This window comes from Felis catus, chromosome C1, assembly GCF_018350175.1.
Source record: "Felis catus isolate Fca126 chromosome C1, F.catus_Fca126_mat1.0, whole genome shotgun sequence".
Taxonomy (NCBI): Eukaryota; Metazoa; Chordata; class Mammalia; order Carnivora; family Felidae; genus Felis; species Felis catus.
In genome coordinates this window covers 79119113-79132796 of record NC_058375.1, presented here as the reverse complement: position 1 = coordinate 79132796, position 13684 = coordinate 79119113, and the positions used below count along the sequence as shown (strand labels likewise).

The following is a 13684-nucleotide window of genomic DNA, read 5'->3' as shown; positions in this document are numbered from 1 at the left end:
ATGAATGGATAAAGAAGATGTAGTATATGTATACAATGGAGTATTACTTGGCAATCAAAAAGAATGAAATCTTGCCATTTGCAGCTACATGGATAGAACTAGAGGGTATTATGCCAAGCAAAATTAGTCAGAGAAAGGCAAATATCATAGGACTTCACTCATATGAGGACTTTAAGATACCAAACAGATGAACATAAGGGAAGGGAAGCAAAAATAATATAAAAACAGGGAGGGGGACAAAACATAAAAGACTCTTAAATATAGAGAACAGACAGAGGGTTGCTGGAGGGGTTGTGGGAGGGAGGATGGGCTAAATGGGTAAGGGGTATTAAGGAATCTACTCCTGAAATCATTGTTGCACTATATGCTAACTAACTGGGATGTAAATTAAACAATAAATAAATTAATTTAAAACAAGACTTACTATTTTAGCCACTTTAAAGTGTATAGTTCAGTTATACTAAGTAAATTCACAATGTTGTGTAACCATCACCACTGTCTATTTCCAGTACTTGTTCATCACTCCAAATGCAAATCTAATACTCATCTGCAGTTACTTACCAGTGTCCCACCCCTAGTTCTAACAACCATTAATCTGCTTTCTATCCTTAGGGATTTTCTAATTCTGGATATTCCATATAAATGGAATTAGACAACATGTGTCTGGTTTATTTCAAGGTTCAAGATGAACCTGTTTTCAAGGTTCATCTCTGTTGTAACACACATCAGTACTTTATTCCCTTTCATGGCTGAATAATATTCCCTATATGGATATATCTATCACATTATTCATCCATTCAACTACTGAAGGATATTTGGGTTATTTCCACTTAGCAGCTATTGTGAATAGAGCTTCTATGAACATCGGTGCACAATTATTTTGAACATCTGTTTTTAATTCTTTTGGGGTATAACTAGGAGTGGGATTAATGATTTATATGGTAATTCTATGTTCAACTTATTGTGGAATTGCCAAATTGTTCTCCACAGGCACTGTACCATTTTAGTTTCCAACAGCAATGTATGAGGTTCCAATTTCTCTAAATACTTGCTAAGTGGGGCGCCTGGGTGGCGCAGTCGGTTAAGCGTCCGACTTCAGCCAGGTCACGATCTCGCGGTCCGTGAGTTCGAGCCCCGCGTCGGGCTCTGGGCTGATGGCTCAGAGCCTGGAGCCTGTTTCCGATTCTGTGTCTCCCTCTCTCTCTCTGCCCCTCACCTGTTCATGTTCTGTCTCTCTCTGTCCCAAAAATAAATAAACGTTGAAAAAAAAATTAAAAAAAAAAAAATAAATAAAATAAAAAAATAAATACTTGCTAAGTAACACTTATTATGTTCAGTTTTGTTTTGTTTTTGTTTGTTTTTATCATGGTCATTAGAGTGGGTGTGAAGCAGCATCTCACTGTAGTTTTGATTTACATTTCCCAAGGAGCATGGATTTTATTCTGAATATGTTGGGAAGCCATTAGAAATATTTAAATAGGGAAAGCAATTTAGTTGAGAAGCAATATAATCTGATTTATGTTTTAAATAATAAACTTAAATCCATTTCTATTGTTTTAAATCATAAACTTAAATGGATTGGGGGAGTGTCAGGAATTTAAGCTGGGAGACCATCAGGAAAGCCACAGCAACAGACCAGGTGAGAGATGATAGTTTGTGCTAAGGTGGTAACAGAAACGAGGCCAAGAAATCAATGGATTTCAAAATATGTTTTAGAAATAAAGTTGACATGAATTCCTAATAGACTGGATGGGGAAAAAAATAGAGGCAAAGAGAGAGGAATAATCTTACAGATTTCTTACTTGAGCAATTGCATGATTCTTAGATGGAAGATGAACAGAGTTATGAAGAAAAAAAGAGTTCTGTTTTGGCCAAGTTTACGATGCCCCTTAAAAAAACATTTGAGTGGAGGTAACAAGTCATAGATATTTGAGTCTAGAGTTTAGGGAAGAGATCATCACTAGGGTTTGGAAGTCTGACACACAGTATTTAAAGCTGTATGAAATTTCCTAAGAGTGATTTTGTGGATAGAAAAGAAAAGGGGGCCCTGCACTGAGTAACAGGATACATCTAAGTTCCTAGGTCATCTTGCTGCTCTCTATCCTGTCATCCCACTTTTCACAATGTGATTTGTAATTCTGTTTTCCTTTCCAGAATCTATTTCCCACACCTTGGTTCTGGTTTGGTTCTCCACTCCCACTCACCATAGATGTGTGCTGGAACAGTATTTTATGCTACTACTGTTAATCCAAGAACCCAGATTTTAGAGTTGGTCAGAGTTGTGTTTAACACCCTTTTCTGGACCTCATTATCCAGACTGTATTTTACTTAATTCTCCCAAGCCTCAGTTTTCTCAAGTGCAAATAGGTGGTAATATGTGTATAATAAGTTTGTTGTAAAGAAATGAGTAAGGTCATAAAAGAAGTCCCTTGCATGATTCTGGCACAAAATAAGGGCTTAATACAAATAAAACATTGTTTTGTTTTTCTTTAATTTTTTTTAACGTTTATTTATTTTTGAGATAGGGAGAGAGACAGAGCGTGAGCAGGGGAGGGGCAGAGAGACAGAGATGAAGACACAGAATCTGAAGCAGGCTCCAGGCTCTGAGCTGGTAAGCACAGAGTCCAACGTGGGGCTTGAACTCACGAGCTATGAGATCATGACTTGAACTGAAGTTGGATGCTTAACCAACTGAGCCACCCAGGTGCCCCCAAAGAAAATATTGTTATTAATATTATTTTGCTACTAACCACTGCTGTACACTGGTCCAATAATTTTTTACCACTATTTAATATAGGAGAGGGTCAGAATAAAATGGTCCAAAGACCAAGGATGGAAATACTAGTCAAGAGGAATGGCTGAATTACTTAGATGGAGCATGGGACAGGCTGAATAGGATGAGCCAAAGGCAGGTGAGAACTTTAGACATTTATAATTAAACAAACTTTACTGTATGATGCAAGGAGTTAGAGTAACAAAGTGAAACACTTGTAATTGTGCTATCATTTCTTACTATTTAACTCACCTAAGTTCAGCTGTGAGATCCTTTATAGTAGTGTATTTCTCCTCTAATGATAATTGAGCCTTCTGTAGTACATCTCTCAATTCCTGAAGTTGTCTTAAAGTGCTTTTTAATTCTCCATGAGCATTTTGTAGTTCAGACTCTAATGCTTCCCGTTTCTGCAAAGCCTCTGTTAGTTCAGTTTCAGTGTGGTGCTGTAATTTTTCTAACTCCTTCACTGTTAGAGGAAAGACAAATTTTACAACTATATATAAGCCATTTGTTATAAAAATTTATAAATAATTACAATTAAGAATATACAATTTTATTCATCTACAAGAGGCAGAATACTGACCACTCATTGTTCCTTCCAGTCCCACTATCCCAAATTTTCACTTTATTCCACTTCTTTAAATATAAACATACAGGCAGCTAAGCTCAGCTAACTTGTTGCTTACCAGAATTTGTCTTCTTATCTAGTTCTGTCTTTGTCTGTTCTAAGATCATGTCTAACTGAGAGAGGTGCATTGCTTTATTTTCTCCATCTCGTTTTAGGTACATTATTTCTTTTTCCATTTTAGATAGTTCTTCTTTGTACTGATCCATCTCAAGTTTTACTTGCCTAATTAAAAACAAAAAATGAAACAAGTAATAAATGATCATTTGGAAAGCTGAATAACTGAAACCAACTGACTTGTCTCTGACTGAACAAAATCTTCAAGTTATATAAGGACAAATATCAGCAAAACATCTATCTACTCACAATCTTAGGTCACATATTATTAAAAATGCTCCAACTAGAAATTTGTAATTCTGCCCCAGTTATGTACCACTAAATATGACTGTATTACCTGGTACTATTTAGCAAGACAAGCCTTCTTTCCAATCTAACTACAGTTAGCTTGTGTAAAGCTCTGTATATGCTGAGAACCTCCATGGATAGGTGTCTCATTCATCTGGAATTTTTGTTACTGCAACACAGAAAATAAGGAAGCCAACCCATCAAAATATACACCATAATGACCATATTAGTCATAGGAGAACCAAGTCAGTCACTTTTATTCAGAGTTTTATTATTTTATGTTATCTTTTTTAGGGACTAGAGATTCTCAGACTAGTACAACATTCTTGCTTTACAGATGAGGAAACTGGAAGGTTAGTGAATTGTCTGGGATAAGACAAATAGTTATTAATAGTGACAGAATCAGGTTTACTAACTTTCCGTCAGTCCTGAGCTTATTCCAACATGGAAGCTCCTCTACCTACAGACAAATCAACATAGTGAGAAAAAGTTTTAAGTCCATATTTTGCTCATTCCAAAATGATATTCACTCATTAAAAAACTGTTAATGCCATCCTCAATGGTGGGCAGAACTGATGCTCCTTTAATCAACATTTTTTGTTGGGTGTTTCTTTAGGTCTTTGATATTTTGTAAATTGAGTTTGCAAACAAGAACATTTCTTTTGTAAATGCAACTTAGACAAATTTGAATTTGTTCAAAGGGTTTTTAGTCTGATGTCTGTGAGTAAACTTAAGGAAAACTATAAAACTCCTGAAACAATATGTAAAATTACATATACATATGTTTATCTGTATATAGAAAATAATTCATAGCTTTATCATATCCTCAAATATGTCCATGGTCCAAAAAGTTAAGGAGCTGATTAGATAAGTGCCTAATTACCCATTTTCATATCTAAAATTTCAGGAAAGTGATATTTAGCTCAACTAATTCATTTCTTATATTAGAGGAGATATAAAACATAATTAGAAAATAATAATTGAAAGAGGTTGGCATATAGTACCAAGAGTGAGAGCTTGTCAGCAAAGAAGTTGGGGGAAAATTATATTAAAAAAATACAAGAACTCGGGGCGCCTGGGTGGCTCAGTCGGTTGAGCGACCGACTGCAGCTCAGGTCATGATCTCACGGTTTGTGAGTTCGAGCCCTGCGTCTAGCTCTGTGCTAACAGCTCGGAGCCTGGAACCTGCTTTGGATTCTGTGTCTCCCTCTCTCTCTGCCCCTCCCCGACTCACGCTCTGTCTCTCTCTGTCTCAGAAATAAATAAACATTAAAAAAAAAAATACAAGAACCCAAAAAGCACAGTAGTCTATAGACATTTAGTAAGAAACAGAACTCTATATTCTTCAAGATTTTGTTGAGGTGCTACTATATTTCAGCATGGTATAATAATTGATGTATGCAACAATAACCCTGAGATACCCAGAGAAGTTAAAAATGACAAGAAAATATATATTTTGGAAAATTTCTACCAAAAAGTGTTTTTTGTTTTGTTTTAAAGTTTCAGTACTTGGTGAAGATAAATTCCACTCCTATTTATTTATCAACACCTACTCATTCTTCCTTGATGCTAGGTGAATGAGGGATTAGTATAATATAATAAATATTTAAGGGTTAAAAAATTTTAATTATAGGGGCGCCTGAGTGGCTCAGTCAGTTAAGCATCCAACTTTGGCTCAGCTCATGATCTCACAGTCTGTGAGTTCAAGCACCACATCAGGCTGTCTGCATGCAGCCTGCTTAGGATCCTGTGTCCCCCACTCAGTCTGCCCCTCCCCTGCTTGTGCTCTCTCACTCTTTCTCTCTCAAATATAAAAACCTTAAAAATTTTTAATTATAAATAATCCAATACTAAAAAGTTTTCTCTTTCAAAATTTTACAACAGGCTTTAAATCCACCAGTTTTTCCAGAAATACTTCACCTTCTTGATTGAAAGCAATCAAGTCTGAGACTGGAAATAGACTTTGTATATTAAAGTTCTATAAATTGTAGCTCCAGAAGTGAAAGAAACAAGTGGTACCAGAGAAAAGAAAACCCTAAACCCTTCTCTTCCATGAGAAGAAGATATCATGGAGCTAGGGTATTTCTTTCTTATGAAGTTTAATCATTTTGCTCATAAGCTTCCTACGAGTATTTAGGATTTACTTTTCTTACTAAATGTGCCTATTAGCTATAATCAAGAGGTTTTGTCTAAAAGCCAAAGGGTGAGGGTAAGAATAGGAACAAGAAATTGCTTCAATTTTCTCATTGAAAGAGAAAGCAAGATCATCAGTGAGGGCAGGGATTGGTAAGGGGTTGTTGAGAATTTTGAAAGAAAATGACTAAGTGTCTTCTACAAAGTCAGTAATGTTTTGATTGCCAGGCAGCTTGTCCCTTGAAATTATGAATTTAAAGTAAGATTGGTCAGCGTGCTTATATTTTTCTCCAGTTTCTGTAAAGATGCAAGCATGGAGTAGTGTGAGTTGGAACAACTTAACGGTATATAGACAAAGGAGTGAGAGGTAAGAGTTGCAAGCAGATACAAATCATTGATTCTAATGACCTAACTTGAATTTAAGCTGGGTAGAGAAAGGAGAGGACATCAGGGAACGAGACAGTGGTGGAACTGATGAGTTAGAGATCTTGTGTAGATCAAAGAATCATTGAATTTGGGGTATTAAAGGGAATGAGGTGATAATATAGGTATAGATGCCTAATATCCCGATCATGGAAAAACTGCAGATAATGGAAATGACAAGATCTAGAGTAAATCATGTGAGCAAGTGGCTGAGGTAGGATAGAGCTCAAGATCATTAGAGGAGAGGAATTTTTAAAATGAGATGCTAATGTGTCAGAAGGATCAGCTAATAGATATTGAAATCATCAAGAATAATGACACAATTGGTGTTGGAGGGAGCAACAATACATCAGGTGGCCTACAGGTGTCAGCGACAGTGAGGGATAATATCATCTGGTGACCAGAGGTTTACAGAGTTGGTATACTATTCCATATCTCAACCCTGTGGTATAGGAACTGTAGGAACTATTGGAACTTTAGAGGGTTGCAGGACAAGAAACAAGGTCCTCAGGGAAGAGTCATATTTCTGTTAAAGCAAAGAAATGGGAAATACAGAGAATGTTTTTCAGGATGGACTGTGAGTTTCAGAGGACAAGTAGAAGTCTCTCAGAAATTGGGATAAGTTGAGAGAAGGAAACAGTATACATGGTGAAGTTTTGGGAATTAGTATGAGATGACTGTTGACCTGGAAATACACAGCTTCTTGTGGTGTGTAGCATAAGCAAGGATAAAGTTATGATGTAACTCTTCAAGTAGACGCTGGTGGTGAGGCTATTTTGTGGGTAGACACCAATCAATGGAAGAAAGAAAGTCTGAAACTGTGATCTTAGTCTTAAACAAAGGGCAATTCTCTTGACCCTGCTGAGAGAGTTGACATCTAGAAAAGCAAGTTGCAGGGCGCCTGGGTGGCTCAGTCGGTTGAGTGTCTGACTTCAGCTCAGGTCATGATCTCGCAGTCTGTGAGTTCGAGCCCCGCATTGGGCTCTGTGCTGACAGCTTGGAGCCTGGAGCCTGATTCTGATTCTGGGTCTCCCTCTCTCTCTGCCCCACCCCTGCTCACTCTGTCTCCTTCTGCCTCAGAAATAAATAAACATTTAAAAAAAAATTGAAAGAAAGAAAGAAAGAAAGAAAGAAAGAAAGAAAGAAAGAAAGAAAGAAAGAAAAGAAAAGAAAAGAAAAGCAAGTTGCTGCTCAATGCACAAAGGCCTGATCTTTACTTCTGTCAGTGGGGGAGAGGGAACCTGGGGACATGGGGTTTTAGTTCAAGTGGCTAAGTTAATTCTTGAGTCCTGTTGGTAGCATGGCAGGTTAATTATGAGTGTATTATTGATTATGTAAACTCTTATTGACAAAGTAGAAGAGGTCTGGGGAAGCTGGGGAATGCTTTCAGCTCATGGGTACCTTTCTTAATCAATTAACTATTGATTCCTAGGCCTGGTTCAGCCAAATTAAATCGGAATCCTTAGAGGTGAGACGTAGGCATCAGTACTTTTTAAAGCTCCTCAGATAATTTTAAAGTTCAGTCAAGGTTCAGAACTACTGTTGTATTTACTGTGTCCCAGAAACAATTAGATCCTGTGAAAGTTTTCAGTGAGTACATCTTTGCCTACAACTTTCAATAGTATTCACAATTTAATACAACACAACAGTTGTTGAGTGCCTATGAGATGTACTGAACTATGCTAATTGCTGTAGGGATGACCCTGAAATAAACCAGAAATTATCCAGTCCTTAAGGAACTTATAATACAACAGGATGATAAAGAATAGTAAACTGTGGTACAAAAGAAGCATAAAGAAGGATATAAAGGTACAAACAAAATGCTACAGGAACACAGGCTGTGAAGAAATTAAATCCTTAAGCAAAAGCTTCACTGAACATTATCTGATATTGAAATTCAGATAACTACCGATGTTGAAACAGGGAGAGAAAGAAAAACTAACATATTCATTTTACCTGGCAGTACCAGTAAGCTCAATGACTTTTTGCCTTTTCAAATCGGCTTCATGTGTGGCTGCTTCACATTTCTCCTCCATTTTTCTCAACTTTTCAGCTGAACTTTCCCTTTGTTTTTGAAGCTCTTGTTCCAGTTTTGATACCTTGTAAAACAATTTTCATTAAGTATTTTAAGTTCAGTCACAGCTTAACATTCTTTGGAAGAAAAATATATATTTATATAAATATGTGGTCTAGCCTATAATTCAGTTTCAAGATGTATTATAAAACTCAAAGTACACACCAGGAAATAATGTTCTGGAAATAAAAAAGCAAAACTAAACTTTGTATATTAAAGATATTTCATTCATATTACATATTTATAGAAGTAGTCACATCATAACACTAAAATAGGATTTATAACAATTGAACAAAATAATGGTTAATTTTCCTCTTTTCATTATCCCTATTTGAAATGTTTCTTCTCTTGTCAAACTATGTTGCTTTCCTTCTTCACAAATTGGCTCATTTAGTGAAGGATTTCTAGATTCTCAACTGCCATCAAACGTTATCACTTGAATTTGCTTCTATTCATTATTTCTTATGTTCCCCTACAGTGAAGGAGGTATTCTTCCTCCTATATAACTCAAATTGCTTCACTGGTGTTATGGAATCACTTTCTTAGGAAACTATCCACTTTCTCAGGAGCTCATACTATTGACTATCTCTGCTCTGTCCTCTGGGCTTCTTTGTATTAGCATTTAAACACGTTCAAGACATTCCCATCACACAAAAAAAATATCCTTCAGGGGCACCTGGGTGGCTCAGTCAGTTAAGCTTTCAACTCTTGATTTTGACTCAGGTCATGATCTCACAGTTCATGAGTTCAAGCCCCACACTAGGCTCTGCACTGACAGCCCAGATTCTGTCTCCCTCTCTGTCCTTCCCCCACTTGCTCTCTATCTCTCAAAATAAATAAAAATAAACTTTTAAAAATTATTTAAAAATACCATCCTTCATATCTCTACCTCCCTCCAACTACCACTGCTCTTTCTTTCCTCCTCTTCAAAGCCCAATTTCTCAGTTTTCCATGCTTACTGTATCATCTTCTCATTTCTCATTCATTCCTCAACCCGAAGAAATCATTTTTTTTTCAACCCAAAGCAATCTAGCCATTCTACAGAAACCGTGCAATGTCACTAATAACATCCATGTTGGTAATTCCAGTAGACATTTCTCAACCATTATTTTATTTGATCTTGATTTCAATGGCCCATGACACCAATTATCATTCCTTATTTCATGAAATACTTACTTTGGTTTCTACGTACCATATCTCACAGAGATCTATCTAAGTCAATCTTCTCACCCATCATTCTGTATTTTCTCCCTAATTAATTTCAGCCACTCCATGTTTTCAAAGAACATTTACAAAACTGCTCTTCAAATTAATATCTGGCTAATGATTTTAATATCCTCTCGGCTCTTCTAAAACCTCTCACCAAATAACTAAATACAAATTCTAAGTCATTAATATCCACACTTCCAACTCAAGTTCCAAGAATAAAATTAAAATAGTAGCCAGGTAAAAAGTAAAGGGAACCATTGAAAACCCACCCACTCTCTGTTTTATTAAATAGCCCACTCATAAGCAGAAAGAATCTAAAGATGAGTAATAATCTGAAAGGATCCAACATGGAATCTATGCATAGTGGAACATGAATGAAAGGTAGAAAGAGAATACTTTATACAGTGGAAAATTTACTCCAAATACTAGAGAAATTTTTAGATTTTTTAGAAATTTAGATCACATGTCTTGATCCAAAAACAAGATTGAATAAAGAAGTCTAAATTATAACTAAGTTCTCTGGATGGCAAAAATGTGCCTATGCTATTAGAGATGCAGGTCAGAATACACAAAAATAGAACTTTATTCATCTTACAATATTAATACAGAATATTTCTTATAATATGAAATCCTTGACGTAAATAGCAACCAATAAAACAAAAAAGCTATTATCAGTTTTTAAAATTTATACTTTATACAAGTAAAACCATTTTGGCCAATAATATATACCTGTTTTTCAAGTTTAGTTTGAATGTCTTCTAGCTCTCCATTTCTAATTGTCTCTTGTTGTAACATTTGCTGCTGCTGCTGAAGAGTATGCTGTAGAATAACATTCTGCTCAGCAGTCTCTTGAAGACTGTGATTTTTTATCTTTAGTTCTTTTTGTAAACAGTATACCTAACAAATATATACATTTCTCATTAAAATGACATGTTTCAAATAGAAAGCAATATAATGTCAAAACTGTGTTCCTTATTATCTTCACTTGTCATGTGGGACAATTATATTTAAGTTTGTTATATGGAAGGGCAGGTTCATTTTTCTGATGGGAGGATGTTAGAAGGGCCTGCTTATAGAGCCGGCTCTTGGCTGGTATCTGGGAATGTGGCTTTTGAAACATTCCCTAAGTGATGAGATTGTTTTGCTTGGCTCTGGCACTGAATCATGCTTTCCTCCTGGGAGTTCGTAATTTTAATACTTGTGACTGTCCTAGGTGACCAGCCCCCTCATAAAAAAAAAAACCCTGAACTTTAAGTCACAAACAGGCTTCTCTGGGCAGAAAAACTGCCCACATATTACCATATTTCACTGCTACAGAAAGGAACATGTTTTATGTGATCCCTCCCAGAGAAGGCAGAGAACACAGAAAGGTATGGATTTTTCCATACTCTGTCTGATGAATCTTTTCTCCTTACTGATAATAAACTATAGCCATAAAAGACCTGCATAAATGTTAGGTGCTACTTATTTATTGTATTATCGTTGCTACTATTGCTGTTGTTTGTAAAATGGTATCTCAGCAAAGCACTCAAATATTCATGCTCCAAAAAATACACAAGGAAATGACAGTATCAATTAAGAAATTGTATTCATTTACTCCACATATTTAGGACTTGAATATGCTGGTCCCTAAAACTGCTTTAAAAGATACCTTTAAAATTATCTGGAAGTACCTATTAAGAAAGGAAAAAAAAATTGCTTTGTCCTAGTAATCCAAATCCAATAAATATGCCAGATTATTTTTAAAATCATACCAATAATACAGCATATTTTAATATGTATTTTATAATATTCCTTACCTGTTCTCAAAAGTAAGAGGTTTAATAAATGATGATTTATCAATCTGATTTCAAATGATGCAACCATTTAATATCATAATTTAAAAGACAGTAGCAAATATAATATTTTGCAAAATGAAATTAAGTGAAAAAAATAGAATTACGTTTCATTGACATAATTATGAAAAACATGCAAGTAACTAGAAAACTGAAAACTTAAGTATTAGAAAGTAGATTGTAGGTAAACCTTTAAAAGATTTCTTATTGTTGCTTACCCAAAACTATTTTTAACATGAAGGAAAATAAAAACCATTCCTTTAAAGCAAAAAAATCTTTCCAGTAAGTATTCCAGAAGAAAGGAATTTTAAACTTCTAAGAAATAGTGGAGGAAAACAATGATTTGGTCCTTTTTTCTAATTATCCAGCAATTGAACATTCAGCAGCATGATGAAGGGCTTAGGGGCCAAATATTCTTTGTTCACGATAAGAAACTCTTAAATGTCACATTTCTTCATTATCTAATGATACTGTAAACTTGGAGAACCTTATGCAACTAACCAATTTCTTATTCTGTTATTATAGTTCTTTTTTATGATAACCTACTTAATTTTGTCTGTATGAAAATAATTTATTTAGGGCAAACATGTATCAGTATCACCTGTTTGTTTTATTTGCTAGCTCCCGAGAAAACTGCAGATCACATTTAGTGCAGTAGTTTATTTTCTATAGAACTGATTTGCCTGCAAGAGAAGTTTAAATAGTATTTTTTCTTTCTTTTTTTTTTTTTAATTTTTTTCAATGTTTATTTATTTTTGGGACAGAGAGAGACAGAGCATGAACGGGGGAGGGGCAGAGAGAGAGGGAGACACAGAATCGGAAACAGGCTCCAGGCTCTGAGCCATCAGCCCAGAGCCTGACGCGGGGCTCGAACTCCCGGACCGCGAGATCGTGACCTGGCTGAAGTCGGACGCTTAACCGACTGCGCCACCCAGGCTCCCCTAAATAGTATTTTTTCTAAAACATCCTGTCTTAGACTTCTTTTTCTGGTCAGAGAAAAAAGTGGACAAGATGTTAAGATAAGACAAAGGTAAGATAAGACAAAACAGAAGAAAAGAAGGTAAATCTTAACCAAAACGCCAAGAAAGCCATACCACATAATAACAATAAAAATTTATTTCAGTAATCTGGCCACTGGAAAAATAATTTCAATTAAAAATATTGAATATCTGTTAGTTTTATCACAAATATCAATTCACAAAAATCAACCTGCATCTACCCAACTTAAAGTGGCATTTTATTGTACTACCCTTTAATTTCCATTTGACTTTAAAATATAAGAAATAGGGGCGCCTGGGTGGCGCAGTCGGTTAAGCGTCCGACTTCAGCCAGGTCACGATCTCGCGGTCCGGGAGTTCGAGCCCCGCGTCGGGCTCTGTGCTGATGATGGCTCAGAGCCTGGAGCCTGTTTCCGATTCTGTGTCTCCCTCTCTCTCTGCCCCTCCCCCGTTCATGCTCTGTCTCTCTCTGTCCCAAAAATAAATAAACGTTGAAAAAAAAATTAAAAAAAAAATAACAATAAAATATAAGAAATAGTTTTTCATTATATTTTCTGCTACATTATGATATTCGGAGAATCAAGTATTCCTAAAGGATTCACTATTTTATAACTGGGGGCAAGAAGAAAGTAGAATTTATACTATAAAATCTACTTTACAATGAACTTTATCTAGATTAATCTATATCCAAAGGAAAAACACTCACAATTCTTACTTAAAAATAAAACATAACCCAGGGGCGCCTGGGTGGCTCAGTAGGTTCAGCTTCCAGCTTGGGCTCAGGTCGTAATCTCATGGTTTGTGAGTTCAGTCCCCCCATTGGGTGGTGCTCTCTGTTGTCAATGCAGACCCCACTCTAGATCCTCTTTTCCTCTCTCTCTGCCCCTTGTCCACTCACGCTCTCTCTCAAAAACAGATAATTTAAAAAAATAAATAAAACATAACCCAGAAAAGTTACTGATATGATATGATGATGCCAAATCCTCAAAATTTAAGTGCATCAATGTGAGTAAAAATATCAATAAAATAACTGATTTTATTTGAAGAAATGCTATATGCAAAAATGTTTAGACTTACTCACATCTGTTTTGTGTTTACTTTATCCTATCATATTAACAGTGTAATTCTGCATCAACACATATTTTTACCACTTTGTAAAGCATTTTAATATGGAATTAAAATCTTTTCAAAATGATTTAGAACCCCAAA

General features: G+C 35.6%; 1 protein-coding gene across 12 annotated transcripts in view; it reads right to left on the bottom strand.

The window, feature by feature from the left end:
- CCDC18 (coiled-coil domain containing 18) overlaps positions 1–13684 on the bottom strand; it is a 116610-nt gene that overhangs the window by 43619 nt on the left and 59307 nt on the right. For all 12 annotated transcript variants that reach the window (XM_019837450.3, XM_019837455.3, XM_019837456.3 and 9 more), the window contains 4 exons: positions 10372–10539; positions 8316–8458; positions 3460–3623; positions 3026–3239 (listed from right to left, as the gene is read on the bottom strand). In XM_019837450.3, the coding sequence (XP_019693009.1) occupies positions 3026–3239; positions 3460–3623; positions 8316–8458; positions 10372–10539 (689 nt within the window). The remainder of the gene's footprint in view (positions 1–3025; positions 3240–3459; positions 3624–8315; positions 8459–10371; positions 10540–13684) is intronic.